Source organism: Falco naumanni, chromosome 9 (genome assembly GCF_017639655.2).
Source record: "Falco naumanni isolate bFalNau1 chromosome 9, bFalNau1.pat, whole genome shotgun sequence".
In the NCBI taxonomy this organism is placed as follows: Eukaryota; Metazoa; Chordata; class Aves; order Falconiformes; family Falconidae; genus Falco; species Falco naumanni.
Window position 1 is genome coordinate 4,737,868 of NC_054062.1, and position 18,002 is coordinate 4,755,869.

An 18,002-nucleotide genomic window follows, 5' to 3' on the forward strand; every position below is an offset into this window, starting at 1 on the left:
ATCGGCAACCTTCTATCTAGTACTGCAGAACCTAGAAACTCTGGTACCTTCACTGTTTACCCATGGGTTCTTGCACAAGTCACAGAAACAATCTAAAAGTACCAAAAGAACAGAGCAACACTTAATAAATAATTCTGCTTCTGCTGCTAGAGGAGGTAGGCGGTGGCCTACAGGATGCTGCATCCTCTGCATCGGGTGCTAACCTGCTGGCACAGGCGTGGGTAAACAATGTACCAACAAGTTGCACAAGCATCGGAAATCCAAGACCCCTGGAGCCCGTGAAGCTTTCTGCTTATGCTGCAGAAGTGTCCCAGATTCATCAAGCTTGGGGCAGCCCCGCCACCATGCTGCAGTGTAGCTGTGACCCACCTAGGCAGGCTGCCAGGGCTCTAGGCAATGCCAGAGACATCAGAGAAGAAGGTGGCGTGACTTGGGACCGTCCCACCAGCAGCTCCCAAAGAACAGAGCACAGAGGCATCTTGCTTCGTTTGACATGCCCACTGGTCCCAGGAAGGAACATATTTGTATAACGATGATCAAATACTGCAGACTGAGCATCTCCAATCACGCTAGCTTGAAAAAAACCTGAGATTTTGTGCCTGATACCTAAACAAAAAGGGGTGACCCACTGGAAGCAGGATCAACCCCATGACTGGTACTCACTCCATTTGCTACAAAACGCAGGCATCTGAGGACACATCCTCAGCCTTCACCATCTTTCAGAGGTCTGGGAAAGAAGGTCAGGTGAAAGGCAGCAGGTAATGAATTACTTCAACTGCACTCGCCAGTTGGGTCAGACTTCTTGTGGAGGAGTCTACTGAGGTTTCCTCCTCTAGCAACACGCAGCGCACTCGGTTCTTCGTTTCATCAGTGGCTGGGACAGCAGGAAGCTGTGGGAATGTATGCCCGAAATCTGAAAAGGATTTCTCCACTTCTTACCCACAAAGCATCTACAGGTGGCTTTTACACTGTCAGTCTAGTCTGCAACATCGTGGCAAAGCATGGAAGAGCACTTGGGAGAAAAAAATTGTGTTAACACATAACACTGCATCACTATTGCCATTTATAGTAAAGCCACAAAATGCCAAAGCAGCTGACAGGATCCCACAAACCGCACTCCAGAGCAACAGCGGGCTCCTGAGTTTTGCAGCCTACCAGAATTATTTTCACACACCACCTGCATTTTTCTGGTATAAAATATAGTGCTCTTTCCTCTCCCCCTCCAAAGATCCAGATAAATAGCAGGTCTGCTCATCTGCACTGGAAGGACAGTCTAGACCTTACTGCTTTTGCACAGCTCTAAAGGGGAGCCTGCAAAACCGCTGGAGGTGCTGACCACTGAGATAGTTATTTATTTCCCCACAAAGGGAAGCAATCCTGCTGCCAGCTCTGGGCCTGGCTTCGATGGATACACAGCCTCAGCCTAACCTGCGTTGGCATACTCTGGAAAAGGAAAATAATACAGCACCATCACAAACTGTAAATGCGGCAGTAACACAAGACTATTTCTCATCTTCTACAATGAAAACAATGCCAGCTGCAAGACGAGGAGATATCGCAACCTGCCGTTCCTCCTTCACACCTCAAGGCACGACCATTCCATACAAAAGCCGGTGATCACCTGTTGTGCTCTGCTTCCTTCTTTTAAAACGGAGCGTGTGTTAGCACCAGGATCCCGCTGCTTTGGGTCTGAAAGTGTTGCTAGAGCAACAAATGCTAGAAACTAGAGCAGAGAACAAAAGGGCTCCACGACCCCACCGAGGATGTTATCAAGGAGATAGCAAGAATGTAAAACGGACCAAGAGACCTCCCTTAGAGCAGGGAACTGCCATCTTCAATACTTTCGGTGGGCAGAATGATAATTTAGCAAGTCCGCCATCTCCGTAAGAAATTACAGCAGCTTAGCCCCATGTCTACTTCTTATCAGGAGCCCCAGGACCAGCCAAGGCATTGCCCTCTTCACGAGCCATCATCTCATGCCCAGCATGAACGTGCCACTGCAGTGTGGGACCTCACAGCTGACTTCGGTGCAGAGAGGCAGAATTAGGGACAGACATTTCTGTAAAGGCAAAGTAAATCCCTGCTTGCACGTCTGGCAGGTTGCCTTTGCAGAAGGAGATGTGGTCAGAGTACCTCCCACCAGACAAATCCAACGTAGGTTAAATTCCAGAAGTTTATTGGGCAGAGCAGACAAAATTAGGCTCTTAATGGGATCTCAGTGCACCTTCCAGGGCTTGTCAGAACAGCCCACGTGGCTGCAATGAATATGGATGCTTTAGAAAATAATCCTCAAAGCAGACAGACACAGGGACTTTCCTTTGTCCCTTCTAGCACTTTCAGCATGGAGACACTACACCAAAGATGTGTGCAGAGTCCCCCAATTGTAAACAATACCTGCTGGAGTGTGGCGAGTGGGAGCATAGCAAACAGCAGACCTCTGTGTGATTGCAACCCACTGTTCAAAATCAATCCACGGTGGCTTGTGTGTGCTGCATCGTGCTGCCTGCAGCACCAGTTTCAGCACTGCAGAACTTCGGAAGAGCTCAGAAGATCCTCGTACTTGACACGCACATGGATTCATTTTGCCCTGCACTGGTCACGAGGACCTGACTAACAGATTTGTCTCTCAAGAGAAAAGATCACTGTTTAAAGGGGTCCTTCTTTCATTTACCAAAAACTGTCCCTCTGTGCCTGGTCTTCCTGTCACCTACACCAGTGGCTTTCAACCTTCGGTCTGCCAACTACTTCCAGAAGTCTCTGAGAGGTAGCTAAGAAAAGCAAGCCACTTGCAGTAGTCATATTTGCTGTACAGATGTTTAATATCCTACTGGCATGGGATTAAAAACCACGCTGACAAACTAAGGAGAAGTATCAGAGAGGAAGTCCTGGAGGCATCTGGCTGGAAGTACGAAAGCCAAAAAAAAAAATACATAATTTTTTTTTCAAAGCTTAAGCAAATGCCTCAGTGAAGCTGACAAAGGCAAAAATTCTCATGGTGGCTTGTGAAAGTGAGTATGATGGCTAGCAAAGGCAGTACCAGCTTCAAGGCTCTGATGTGGCCTCACCTCTGGCTCGTAACACCTGTACAGGTTACAAACCAAGCAGTGAAGAGGATGAGCATTATTTATCCACCCTCTGAATTAAAATTCAAAGGTGGAGAAGTTACTGCTGAGGATGAGGATCACAGCGCTGACCGCCTGCCTTGCTCTGGGAACAGATGGCCAAGCCCCACACTCTCAAGCTGCTGTAATGCACGGGGAGAATTCAGACCTCAGGAAAACTGAAGGGTTTTGCTGCAACTTGATCCAAAGGCCCTGATAGCACAAAACTGTGACTGGGACCTTCCAGAACAGGCAGGTATCAATGCTCACATGCCTCCTCGAGTGCCTGCTCGCAGCTCTGGGAGAATCATTGCCTCCTCCACGCCCTGAGCCTTCCTCTGTTTTGCTCAACAACAAACCTTTCACGAGGCATGCAAAGCGAATGTGCAGTGGGATATGGTCCAGTCTCACCTCAACTGGCATCTACGTTCCAGCTTTTTGTTTGTATGTTTCCAAAATAGTTTGTTCCCCATTTGACCCATTAAGAAAAAAAAACCAAACACCTCCAAAAAAAAAAAGAAAATCCCAAACACAGAAAAATACAAACACATGGAATGACAAACACTGAAACAGTATAATGTAAAAATAAGTAAATTAATTCAAGGACCTGATTACTGGTCCATCCACAATTTTTACATCTTTTTAGCTCTCCCTGATAAAGGCATCCTTTATAGCATGACAGTTCTGTTGAGACAATTCAAAGTATATTCAAAGTCATGCCAACAGAAACATGACTTTGGTCAACGCACTTATATGATGTGCGGCACAGCTACATTCATACCAGCACAAATGTGCTTCTGTCGACATGGCTAAGCCCTGTGTCTTCACACAAATTAGCTGTATCAATACAGAAGTGCTAACTTGAACTGTTAATTAGGATTTGTAGCGGTTCAGCCTGTATATGCTGAGCTGGATGTAAATGAGCTCTCACAGTACAATCTTAATTAATAGTCATAGCTTTCAACATGCATAGGAACTGCCATGACCATCCTGTCAACGGTTATTTCTACAAATCCAGTGGCTCGTGGCTGAAAACCTGCAAATGCTGTTCAATACACACCAGCAGCATCCCCCACCTCCTGGCTTCGCCGCCGTGCTGCGGAGGGCTGTGAGGAGCACACCTCTGCAGCCCTCAGCTGGGAGGTCTTTATGCCCTGGCAGTAGCTTGCTTCACACAGGAGGGCTGATTTTGCCAGCAGAACTGCACCCACACTCCACCAGTCCAAGACACCTGCACAGCCTTCCCAAGGAAGCATTCCTGGACAGAGGCAGGGCTCACACCTAGCCACACCGCCAGGGCTTAGGGATCCAGCCCTGCATGGTGCAGCCAGCACCTGAGCCCTTATGTTCACCGATGAACAGCTCTCCCCGTGATGCTGCATACTATGGCATATTAGTAATTATTACTCAGATGTGTAAACGTTTGCAAGATGGAAACGTACCTGTCTAGCCGCCTTAGGTAATTACAGAGCAGAGCGCTTGGCTGCACATGGTTGTGCTCCTCTTCTGCCTGGTTTGGATCCGCAGCGCACCACTGCACGAGGCGTCGTGGGCTCATTCCCACACCGGGCTGCATTCACATAAATAACCTATGTCACAGGTAGACCACCCGGCACACTCACAGGGGGCTGTCAGGACAGGAAAGGGGGTTTGTCTGATTTTGGGCACCACATCCCTGGAGAAGCTGATGCTGTCACATAAGGGATTCAGAGGATCTAGTAGAAAAGATAAGAGATTTTAACTACTCCTCCCATATGCTGCTCAGCCCAGAAGGCAGCACCGCGATACAGCACTCTGGTGTCAGGAGAGACAGACGTGCTTAATGCCACAGTGCAGCTGGTGAGTTAAGGGGAGGAGACACATCACCAAGATAATGGCAGCGTCTGCGTGAAGATTAGCTCTAAAACTAAGCTTAGGAAAAGTCCCTGAATTCATATGGAGAATAGCAAAAATTTTGATTCAAGTACTCCTGTAGAAAGAAATGGGGAAATGACTGTATTCTTGGAAATTCATTTGCAGAGGTGGCCTGTGTCTGGCACTCCCTGGACAACAATGCTGGAAGCGCAAGCTGTTGGGACACACGTGGCTGGCAACCCAAAGAAGAGGTAATGTCGTCTGGCAGAGGCAGGAAAACCTCTCCCTCCTGCCTTTGCTCCTCCGGTGACATAACACGCAGGAATATTTACAATTAACAGAAACCGTAGCCTACATTGCCTAAACCTTCACGAAGCTCTGATAAGGCTGTGAAAAAAACACGGGTTGATTTGCCTTCCATGAAATTGAACTTCTAGTACTCAATGTAACACACTGCTTCCCACTCTTGTGTCCAGAGCCAAATGCAGCGGATCCACTGCAGAGCGAGGTTTAAGCAGGATTTAAGATACGCCTTGAACTTCTGATGGCAGCCCACGAAGGAGTGGACCTTACCCAGCAAGAGACTGTAACCACATGGTTTTGTCACGCACGGAATAAAAGAAAGCATTGTGAATTCATGCCAAAATATTAAGGGCTTTTTCTCATTCAAAAAGAAAAAAATAAAACGGCTAAATCAACCAACAGAGCAGAGCTTTTCCCAGCACTTTTTGCAGGGTCAGATGCAGCCACAGCCAGACTGTGGCTGGGAGAAACCTGCGCTGGGCACGGCTGGGCCGCATGGCCATGTCGCAGCCCACAGCAGAGGATGCTGATGGGGGTCCAGCCCCATTAGTCCCCTCTCTGCTTTCCTCCAGTCACCTGCAATGTGAAACTAGGCCTGAACCCCCAGCTGCAACTGCTATGCTCTTGCAAAACCACATAAAAAAAAGAAACAGATGTGTTGGGTTTTGTTTTTTTTTAAAAAAAAAAAAAAAAAGAGGAAAATTCACTAGTCACTTTTCTACCCAACATTTTGTTTTAGAAAAGTCAGCGACACGTTGTCAAAGCAGATTTGTTTATTAAAAATGGACTTCTCCTAGCAAGGAGCACAGAATGACTGTACAATAGATCCCATAATTGCATACATTTGTTAATAATTGCATAGGCTGGAACAGGATACATTAGCCTAATTTAAGAATGGAATAAGAGAATATGTGAAAAATTAGATCACATTTTCAAGGTAAAGACCAATGCTGCTATGAGAAGTCCAAAACAGAGGTGCTGGACATTTGCAGCCATACTGGCTTTGTCACAAGTAGTTCACGTGCTTCTAGAAGTTTTCTATTTCTTTTAATCAGGCCCACCCATGATCTCAAGGAATGAAGCCAGAAACCAGAGCGCATAAACCAGAGCATATAAAGCAGTGAATACTTTGACTTGTGTCACTTGCCATCTCCTACCCAGTGAAGATAATCTGTACATTTAAAAATTAACATTCTGCCTTTCCACAACAGTCCCAGTTACAGGCTTCTAACACCAAATCAAGTGTTACAACTTTGTAAAAAAGATTACCTCCGTTTTCGCTGGAAAAGCATCACAGGTAGCAAAACGTCAACCTGTCAGCCGCAGGGACAAAGCCTGGGGCAGCAGCACAGGCTGCAGAACCCAGCCACAGTGTTCAACCAGGACAACTCCAGAGTGGGAGCCTCCCCTCATCCCCAGGGACACCACCAGCACCAAAGGAACCGAGGGACGCGTTCGGATGAAGAGGCCACCTCACAGACCTCACAAGAAAGCAACCCGTACAGATCCACACAGGTAACCTCAGCAGACTCAAGGGACTTCCAAACACGCAGATCTCAAGCTGAGCTGAAACAGCAAACCTGGAGATGACAGCCCACCCCTTCCCCGGCAGATACGCCTGCACCGGCGGCACCCGGCTGCACCTCTAAGGCACACAAGCTGCTGACAGCAAGGACACTGCGTTTGCAGTAGACAAAGCACAATGGGATGGCAGGCCAATTAGCAGAATTTCAATCCATTGGCATTCAACAAGACTACGATAGGAAGTCATCTCGGGCACAGCGGCTTTTCAGCAGGGACAAAGTCTAAGTCTCATAATCGGACTCCACCACCCAGCCTTTTTTGGACAGTTCTTGAACCTCTATTGTTTAAATTGCTGACTGCCCCGTTGCTTGTGTACACTGCAAGCAGGCTGCCTCTCACTGAAGCTGATGGCAAATCCCTCCCTGATTTCTGTGGGTTTGGATCAGGTTCCACGACTCTTTTTAGTGTAATACTCTACTTCAGTCTATGTAATCTTCCGTGTTATGGAGGGGTCAATGCTGCAAACTCTCCTTGCACTTAAGTCCTATTATCCGTCTGCACTAATTCTGCATACAGGGCATATAAAGGTCCTCAGCTCTCTGCGCATACAGCTCAAGTTCCAGCCCCAGTCAGCCACAAAACGGGGCATTGGCTAAGTAAGAAGGCAAAAGGAAAACAAAACCCATAGATTTACTTTACTTCCAATATTCTACTGCACAGTCAGTTTTTCCAATACTCATTTTGCACATGGCACAACACACACTCCAGAAACTCTGCGAAACAAGCAGGTTATGTTCTGTGCTTGCAAAGCACCATCTATACTTACAGGGCAATAAAAATTAGCTTAATTAATAATACATCAGCAAGAAAATGTTAATGAAGACCCAGCAGGGAAAAGGACTGTTGTCTAATCTCCTTGTGTGGACTCCTTGCTTTGGCAGCAATCAGCAACTGCATCAGCATTACCATCCCAGTGCAAGCGAAGATATCTGACTCATCAGGGAAATGCACGCAGGAACCTCGGTGGCTTGTCACCGTTCACATTTCTCTTTAAAAGCAGACACTGTTGCATCAGGAGCAGCTCCTGGCAGCTCCACACCAGCTTCCACTTGCGGAGCTTTTGTCATTTAAAGAAGAATTTAGACTATCCCTGTGCATCTGATGTATAAATACACATGACAGGGCTTCCTGCCATGGGCTCTTTGGCCATGTGCGCACATTATACAGCTCTGCCCCTGCATCGGCTTCAAGCTGCTGGATCACAGGCACGTGGGGGGGGGGACCGTATCTCACCTCCCCACTACAGGGAGCTCGCCGAGAACATCCCAGCGCTTCCATGGGGGCCTACCTGCCCTCGCTGAGCCAAGAGGCACCGCAAGCTCAAACCAGTGCGCTGCCAGGCGCCTCGGGTAGGTGCGTTTCAAGGCAGATCTCATGGAAATCCCCCCTCCCAGCTGTTTTTCCTCCTCGTTGCAGGAGGCTGTTTTGGCAGGAGCCAGCACCCCACAAGCAAGAGCCCGGGGCTCGCGGCTGCCAAGGCGGCTCTGCCACGGGAGCGCATCCACGCTGGCACTCGGCCGCAGCGCCTGTTCATCAAGGGCTTGTGCCGCATGGGGAGGTGGTTTCCTGCAGCCAATGGAGGAGCTGCCGTTTCTGCCTTTCAGCAGAAGCGTGGCTGCAAACAAAGACCCGGTGAAGAAAGGCAAGTTGGCTGGTAAAACTTCCTAGCCCTGGCCAAGCCTCAGACCTGACAAATCACCCTCATCCCTCATCACCTCCTGACCTTCTCCTCCGCGGCCAGGCTGCCTCTGGGATCCCTCTGGGATCAGACCAGGACCTGTATTTCAGTGCTGGCTGGGGGCGAGGAGGATCTTTGTGTCGTGTGTCACTGCTGACGGCAGCCTCCAGCCACAACTCCAGGCCAAGCAGCAGCAACAGCAACATAACACACATCTTGTCACTGCATAAAGCACCATTTGCATCCGCAGCAAAAGGTAAAATTTTACGCCTGCTGTCACAAAGAGGGAGAAGACAAATTATGTCTATAAAACACGAGGATAGCCTAGGGGTGTGGATTTGAGAAGACATCAATCCAAACAGTTTTTAATAAAAGCCCTAAAAGATCAAGACCAATGTGCTATCAACGTAGAGCTACGTGAGAAAAGGTGCAAAACTCTTAGAAACCCAAGAACATAACCGTATTGCCAGCACGCAGGGTGCTTTCAACAGGGAAGGAGACCATAAAACTCACAGACAAAGAAATCCCAAAAACGTGAGAGTCAGGCACAGAGTACACTGTGTATGAGACACACCTGGTCTAAATCTTAAAAAAAAGATGGGAAGTGCAACTTGCAGACTGGAAAACAATGTGGAAATAACCGAGATAGAATATGATGCCCCCTCGCTGGCCTTTTCAAACGATACAAGCCGGAGGCAGTGCTAACCTTTCCCCACTGTAAATTCTCAAAAGTCAAAGCAGACGAATCTTCAACAAATGTGCTCAGTAGCTGTTTGTTTGCTCACTGGTGGCGCTTCCCTGGTACAAGGGGATGTTGATTAAAAGACAGCATGGCTCTTCACCTCCTCTCTCCACACACGCTCTGAAAGCTACAGGATCTGGCAGTACAGCAAGAGTAAATATTACATCTCATCCGAAAGCCATCTTTAAAGGAACACTCCTTGTTTCTCCTCAAAGTGTGGCAAAAAAGATCAAATATTCCAGATGTCATCTCCAGGTCCTACAGGACACCTGCTTATAAACAATCATCTTTGCATATTAAGAAGGCATTAAAGCACCAACTTGAAACAATGCATCCTAGCAGCACTAAAAACTGCCCTCCCTAATCCAAAGAACAAAAGGATTTCTAACGTCTGGAATTCACAGATCCTTAACATTTAAAACAGAGAGTTGACAAAAGCTATTACAAACAAGTTTGCAATTAAAACCACCTAATATCTTGGTTACCAGTTCAGCAGCCGTGCTTTTTTGCAAAGCCTTCTGGGTGTTGATTTAATCTATCAAATATTAATAATGCTCCTCAATTAATGAAATATTTAGACTTATCCTTTATGTCCTCATAATCTGAAGATTTATGTTCAAACTCGCAGGCCAACAGGATACTAGACGGAATCCTATGAACCAGCTCACAGCCTGACTGTTAACGCTGTCATCCCCCCAATACACACCCTTTACACTGATAAACCCACCTTTGCCAGGTTGCATATTCACTACCTACCGCCTTGGGTGTAAGAAAGGCATTAAAAAAAAAAAAAATTTAAAAAGTTACTTTCTCAGGTCTCAAAAATGCAAGTGACTTAAAACATCCATCTCCTATTTAGTGCAGGTCCTGATGACCTCCAGGCTGGAGGTGCTGCCTCTCCAGCCCCCGAATCCCCCTGGCCAGCGATACACGGGGTGCGCAGGGCTGACACCACCCGCACGGCGCTGCCAGCCTCCAGCACCTTCCTGCAAGTCCCTGCCACGTGCCTAAAGCAAAACTCACAGGGAATGAACTTCAGTCAAGGGCAGCATAAAAACATGCCTTGGGTAACACCCCAGGAACTGAGATTATCGAGAGGATAAATTAAAACTACAGGGAAGAAAGGCTTTGCTGCCCAACTGCAAGCACCTGGGCTGAGTTAATGCAGCATCAAAAACTTTAGAGTCAGTTTAGAGGTAGGGCACAGCCTTTGGTCAAAGGCCTTTGGGCATCTGCATTCACTGGACACTGACGAGCATCACATTTCAGTAACTACCTCCTGATTTTGCGACAGGCGTCCTTTCAATTCCCAAATCAACAGCTGGATAAAACATGTAATTTTGAAACCCATTAATCCTTTCTAACTCTTCTACCACGTGCATGTTTAATTTCCCACTTCTTGAAACAATATTATGATTTTTGAGAGAAACTGACTATAGCTTCTGAATGCTCTGGGCCAGCAGTACGAAGCATCCCTAGTTACCACAGAAGCTGGATAAAACATTTGGGTAATATGCCTTCTGGCTTTAAGCCTTTGGGAGAAATTACCTATTATAACTTCCTCTGAAACTGCAAGGACTAGAAATGTGCGACTGGAGAGGAAGAAGGTAGCTGAGATTCTTAAGAAGCCAGCAGCTCACGCTTTAAAAGGAAAAGGAGGCAAAAAAAATATGTATTTCACTGCATTCAGGGCTGTATTCAAATGCATCAGCAGGTCATGGCCAACGGTCCTGGGGAGACCAGGGTTCCCTTTTGCCAGTTAACGTGCTGAAATACATCTGTCCACATCTACACTTGAGTTCTAAAATCAATTAAAAAATCTGAAGTAGCACTCTGAAGGACACATAGACACTTAATATAACCAAGGCCAAAGCACAGCATATTTCAGTTTGGACACCGGGACTGCAATTCTGTCTCCACGGAGGTGCCCGTGCTCTCGTGCTATGTTCCCTTCAGCTCTACGGATGGCTGACGCCATCAGATTCACCCCGGCTGCCCTCTGTTCTCAGAAGCAGTAAGCACCATGTTCTTCTTCTTCTTAGCAACGAGACAAGCACAAGCAGGCACGTTCTTCTGCAGCATCACAAGCCTCCTGGACTTGGCTCAAATGCTCTGCCCCAAATCACAGGTAATGGGCCTGCTGCATGCTCTCTGGGCACCACTATTATCTCCGCTCACCGCAGTTTGCTCAGTTCCCCAGTTCTCCGCTGCTGGTTTTGAATGCTGTAGCCATGGCAAGCTCATAACTATCTTCTGGGTCATGTACTGCTCCAGCTGACTCAAGAAGCTCTAATGATTTTGATTATTTTTATCCCTCTTTGCATAATTTTTACATTTCCCTGTAACAAATGGGGAAAGTCACTTACCTGGCTTTATTTTGAGTCTATCCGTGTCAGCCCGGTTATCTTGCTCTGTATTTACTTCCTCCCCAGTTGCGTCACCTGCAAATTTCCTCCCTCTCCCATGTGCTGTCCCTGCAGGATGATTAGCCGTATGCAAACCAAAGAGGACCTGAATTTTCGACGCTACCGGTCCATCCCACTCACCGTCTCGCTGTCCTAAACTGACACTGCTCACCACTGCCTCTGAGAGCTCTCCCTTGAGAAGGAGATATGACACTGAAAAGGATGGATTTAATATTTAATAGCCCACCTCCACCCCCAAGCCAGTCCCCTGAACACACAAGCAGCTCAGCCCTACACCGTGTCAGCTCACCTGGCTCAGCAGCTGTCTGCAGTTTATGGCGGGCAGCGTGTTTGAGCGGGGGGGACTCCTCAGTGGAGCCAAACGATCTTAAATGTAAACTCAGGCAAAATGAGCTGGTACGGAAGCAGACAGCAAGACAATGGAAGGGATCAGGCTGGGCATTAAGGAAACAGGAATCCTCTTGGAAGAACATTTCCTACTTGAAAAGAGGATACGCTGGATGTCCTTGATACGTTGCCTATGCTAGAAATTTTTAATTAAAAGCAGGAAAGCCTTTCTATTTTAGACGCCGTGATACCAGCATCAAGCGCTTTTATAAGTACAGTTTATTCTGGGTTTATATGCATTTCACAGAGCTTGGCAGCCAAGCTAAGCCAGCAGGGCTACAGCAAACTCTTCCACTCCTGGTTGGATTTACTTTACCGCTTCAACCAGCCACCAGCCATCACCAAGGGGACGTGCCTGCCCACACACTGAGGGAGGCCAGACTCACACAACTTCTCCCTGATCTACCGGAGACACAGACAGCTAGGTGAGCCTTTCAGTGGCGACCTTTGGCTCCCATGACAGTCAAGGAAAGGGAAATCTCCAGTGAAACACGTCTTGAAGCACTCAGACCCCTCGCACCTCTCACTGTCCTGCACAAAGCACAACCCCCCCTTTCACCTCCTCCTTTTCTGGGACCCAGTGACCCAAACCACAGGCGCCAGCTGCCCTCTGCTCCAAACATTTTGCTAGGGAAAAGCCAGAGGAATACAGCCTGCTGCCATCCCCTCCACAGCCCCGCTTCCCGAGCGGAGAGGCCACGCAGGTGGCATCACCGCAGCTTCAGGAGGGGAAGAGACAGATGACAAAACACCAGGCAAGCTGATCAAGAGCAAGGCCCCAAACTAGCGTTTCAGATCAGTGGCAACACAACAGTATCAGTCCCTAATCATTTCGATATCAGCTGCTCTCATGCACATTTGGAAATGTGATACCCCAGGGTACCGGTAGATCACTCTCTGCTAGCGGCAATGAACCGCCAAGGGATGCTAATGCCTTCATCAGCTGGCACAGCTGTTTGCAAGGTGAGGGCACATCCAGCTCTATCTGCCAGCACAGCTCGAATCCATTCCCTCCACAGAAGAGCTGGCTGTTTGTTTGTTTGTTTGTTTTTTCTGGCTGTTGTTGGGGGTTTTGCTCGTAATTGCATCTCTACTAGGACTTCTGCTGACACAGCTATGGTGGAGGGGAGAGCAATTTCTTTGCATTCACGGACAGATAACTAAGTCGGCAAAACTTCGCAAATGTAGACCAAGCCTCTGCTTTGGAAAGCAAAAAATAAACTACCTTGGTCTAAAATCACCTCTAAGCTAATACAGCTACGTCCACAGCAAGGACTTATATTAGCATGACTATTTCAGCAAGGGAAAATGAAAAATCATCCTCTCCAGCCAGCGTAATTATATTGGAAGGGCTTTTTTTAAAGTATAAACCAGGCCTTTGATTCTGCCTTGACTGACTAAACGTTCTTCAGATGCTTTCTTTAGTCACATTGGCTCAGCCACGTTAGCTTAACACAACTGAAGGGCACTTCTAAGGCTTTCTTAAAACTTCAGAAGCCGCATTTGCCCATTCTGTTATTATTTAAAGTTTTTCCATGTGGAAGAAAAGGATGAGTTCCCAAAGGGCCTATGCTAGCCCACAGCTTGCTCAGCACACGAGAACCCATGTTTTGGAAGTAAACGTTAGCATCCATCTGATAGAGGGCAAAATTTTGTCCTGGACAGGGTAGTGTGCAATTTTAACACGTCAACAAAGCAACCCTTGTGCGAAAGCCCCTAACTGACAAAAGTTTAAAAATCTCCTTACTAGGCCTTTAGTATCAGAGAGGGGAAAAAACACCTTCTCTCTTCATACAAAGACACAGATAAAATGTATTAACACTGGTACTCCAGAAGAAATTTAAGACAACTGAAAACACACATATTTTGCCCGCGTTCACAGTCTCATGTCAGTGTAGTATTGACATAGCTCACTGCGCTAAGGAGACCAAGGGAAACAGCTGTCCTGCAGCCATCAAGAAGTGCAGGCTCCCAGACAGCTCACAAAGTAGAAAAGATTAAACACACCAAGTTTTCCTGCTGTAACTTACTGAAACAGACTCTGTATTAAAAGCAACAGCCCTGGGAAAGCAAAGCCCTCTCCTCACTTGCAATACCAGCTGGCAGGAGTAAATGAGAGAGGAGGAAGGGCAGGGCAGGCCTGAAAGAAGCACTGGATTTCACGTCACCTGCAAAACAGAAAGTGGGAAACCGAAGTAGTCATCTGTGTGCTCACTGCTCAAAGGCACTGCTCATTAGGTCCTGGCTTTTCCTATTATCACTCCTGCACTCAGTGGCCTATTACAGCAACCTCCTTCCAGCCAGGGACCCGTGAATAGGAAGCGCTTTGACATGAGTGAATGTTGCCCCTTAATCCAGTGGGGAGTTCATTGAACAGGCGGAGGGCTGCCGACAGAGCTGCCGGCACCAGCTGGCTGAGGGGATGAGAGCAAGGATCAAAGCCAGGGCAAAGCCTCAGCACCGCGAGCCTGATTTGCAAAAACTGCTCAGCCTGTTGAGTCCTCACCTTTAAAAGGTGGGGAGCTGCTGGGTGCTGAACTCGTCGGAGATCCGACCTCAGCTGAGGATGCTGAGCAGTGGGGAAATCTGTCCTCTATGTGGCTTGCACACCGTCTCTTCACTTTAAAGATCAAAGCTGCATCTCCAGAAAAAAAGATGTTACAGATCAGAACAGATAGGAGGAAAAAAAAATGATGAAAAATGCAGTGTGACTTCTGAAGAGAACCACTTCATTCAAAGCCACACACACACACCTTACTTCCTGCTTAGCATGCAGGCACCAGCCTTCCTGAGGTTAGCACGAGTCTGAGGAAAAACATCATGGCTTGAAACCTCTCTTTCAAGTTCACACCAAACAATCATTTTAGGAAACACACAAACACAAGGTCAGCTGAGTCTCCTCACTAAACCGATGCAAACTGGAGTAGCAGCATCAAATTAAATGAACCTGCACTATCAATAAAAAACTGGCTGAGCAAGACAAACCCATTTATTTAAAACTTTAATCTTTAGCACTGTAACTGCAGCAGGTCTAAAATACGTGAAAGTCCCAAACCAGACGGAACACAAGAGACCTGCTAAAGCAAAGCAACAGCAAAACCAGGCTTCTCTGAAGCAATGTGGTTACTGTGCCTAATGACTGCAGCACGGCTACTTACCTGGCAGCTCAACTAAAGCACAGAAATTACTTGGGGCTGCCTCAGAGCAAGGCACCCAGAAGAGAATAACCATCGAAGTTTAAAGCTGAGAACTTACAAAGAACTTGGTGCTCAGAGAGATTCTCCCTCACCCGTCAACACCAAGATTTGCCAAGGAGCTATTCTATACTGGAAGCTTTTGTCTTAAGAGCCAACAACCTTATCTGCAGAGGTGGTATGGACACTCCCCGGAGACACACAGACAGCACTCTTTCCAACCTGCCCACTCCCATCCAGCTCTTTGCGTGGAGCAATTATCTCCTCCCAGCAACACACCTCTGCCCCTCTCTCAAGTGAAATAAACCCTCGTTTCTGCTCCATCTTGCACATGGCAAACCATCACAGTTGCGGGATGTTTATCCTTGCTCTCCCCTGCCAGCGCTGGGGGAGCAAAGAGCATCTCCTCCAGTCTCTAAATTCCAGCCTGATTTATACCAACTTCCTCCCCTCTGGCCTCAGATTTGTCTGAGTTTATGGGGGAGGGGAGGAATTAAACTCCAAATGAGTGATCGTTCCCCCTCCATAATCCACAGCAACATCTGTGGATATTAAGCCTGATTCTAAGAGCGATGTTTCTTGATGCTCTGCGTACAGAGCAGACCCAGCCAGGACTGCTGGGAGATGCTTCCCAAAATAAAAGATGGGCATCTGTAGTGTTAAGACTAACCTGCGCATTAAAAGTTGATGATTTGTGAGCCAACTCCTGCCCCCGTTACAGCCATGGCGCTCTCCTGAAAGCAATCACACCGAGGTAGCCGAAGGCAAAACCCAACTGTGGAGTCACACGAGCACCTGAGGGCTGGTTCCTCTATCACAGGCAAAATTAACACCTGATCCACTTCAGAAGCACACACAAAGGGCAGAAGGATCAGGCCTTGAGATGCAGTTGTGATGGAACACAAAGCATAAGGAAAGCCTTGGGCAAAACTCCCACTAAAGATGATGGGAATCTTGTCTGAGTACTAATTCAACCTGTTCTTTGCAGCGCTTCCCAAAGAACCACTGTTGTGATAGAACACAAACCGTAAAGGAAAGCCTTGGGCAAAACTCCCACCAAAGATGAAGGGAATCTTGTCCGAGAACTTGTTCTTTGCAGTGCTTTGCAAGGAACCACCGTTGCCACCTGCGTGGCCGTGCCACAGACCTCATCCCAGGCGGGGCAGAAGCTCCCTGCGGCAGCACAGCCCTCCGACCGTGGTGTTTCAGGGAGAGCGCTGGGACAGGCTGCAGCACAGCCTGGCACACCTGAGCCGCAAGATGCCCAGAGGTCCTGAGGTAACAGCAGCGGGCTGCAGCGACAGGGCACTGTTAGTTTCTATACGAGGTATATATATAGTTTTTATCACCACCTCAGCGCTCCTTCTGCATGGCAGCCGGCATGCTGCAAGCTGGTGTTTACCTGAGGGCAAACAGACCTACAAGAAAAGTTTATACACTCTAACAAAAGGGCAAACAGACTTTTTATAAAAAGAGTTTATAATGTATTAACAAAACCAGGGGGGAAAGTTTCAGCCTGGCACAAAGACCCACTGCAGGCGCAGTGTCCCAGCTCCACGTGCCACTCAACTCACATAGTTTCATGGAGTAGCCGAACTCTTTGGGGATGTTTCCAGCTCTGGCTAATTACGGCCAATTGTCATTACACGGCAAACTTCATTTTCTTTGGGGATTTTGGATGCGACGCCAGAATTTCCTCAAGCTTTGCGCTCACAGTCAAACCCCAACAGTACATGGGCAAAGCGCGCTGAAAGCCCCCGCACCCCGGGGGGGGGGGGGGGGGGGGGGGGGGGTGCAGCCACCCTGAGCGCCCCTGGCTCCCCGGCAGCCCCCGGCCCCGCTGCCGGGCCCGCCGCGCTGAGGGCAGGCGGCAGCCGGGCGCGCTCGGCCCCTGGGGAAACTCCCGAGTGTTTTCTGAGGGAAAACTCCACGGCCTTCCCCGCCGGGGGCTGCCCCGCCGGGCCGCCCTTGCCCAGAGAGCCGCAGGCCGCGGGCACAGCCCGCCGGACAGCACCTGCCGCGCCTCCCGCCCGCGCAGGGCCCGCACCGGGCCCCGGCCGCCCGCCGGCTGCTCCCGCCCAGCGCGGCCCGGCTGCCGGGGGCGGGCCGGGGGCCGGGCCGGGGCCGCCCCGCCGCCGCGCGGGCCCAGGGCTCTGCATGCCTCATGCCTGCCCCCGCACGGGCGCGGGCCCGCCGCCCGGGACCCTGCATAGCTCATAGCGGCGGCCACGCCGCTACCGCCGCGCCCGGCCGGCCCTGGACTCTGGATGGAGCCGCTCCAGCGCCGCCCGGCGCCCCGTCGCATGGGGGGCCCCGGAACATGGATGGCGGCCGCGCCGCTCCCCCCGCCTCCGCCACACGCACTCGCTCCCATTGGGGGGAACCCCGGAATCTGTATGGCCCATACCACTGACTCACCGCGGAGGGGTGTTACTTATACAGAGTCCCGGGCCCCCCTACACACAATGGCAGCAGCTCCCACATTCTTCCCCTCAGAGGAGTTGGACTGAACCATGGGGCGGCGGGGGCACGGCCCCCCTCCAGGCCTCCGACAGAACCCGCCTGGCCCTGGGCGATACCACTCCACGCTCCCCCATCTTCCTTCCCCCCGCCCGGGTAGATGGACGCCGCCGCTCTCACTCACCTCGGCATCCACTGTGGCCATGGCCGGAGCCCCGGAGCGTAGCCCCGCCCCCTCGGCGGCTCCTCACGCCTTGGCTCCGCCCCTTTCCC

General features: G+C 49.3%; 1 protein-coding gene across 1 annotated transcript in view; it reads right to left on the reverse strand.

Moving 5' to 3' along the window:
- EHMT1 (euchromatic histone lysine methyltransferase 1) overlaps positions 1 to 18,002 on the reverse strand; it is a 121,631-nt gene extending 103,629 nt beyond the window's left edge. The window contains exon 1 of the mRNA XM_040606084.1: positions 17,914 to 18,002. Within this exon, the coding sequence (XP_040462018.1) occupies positions 17,914 to 17,934 (21 nt within the window). The 5' untranslated portion in view covers positions 17,935 to 18,002. The remainder of the gene's footprint in view (positions 1 to 17,913) is intronic.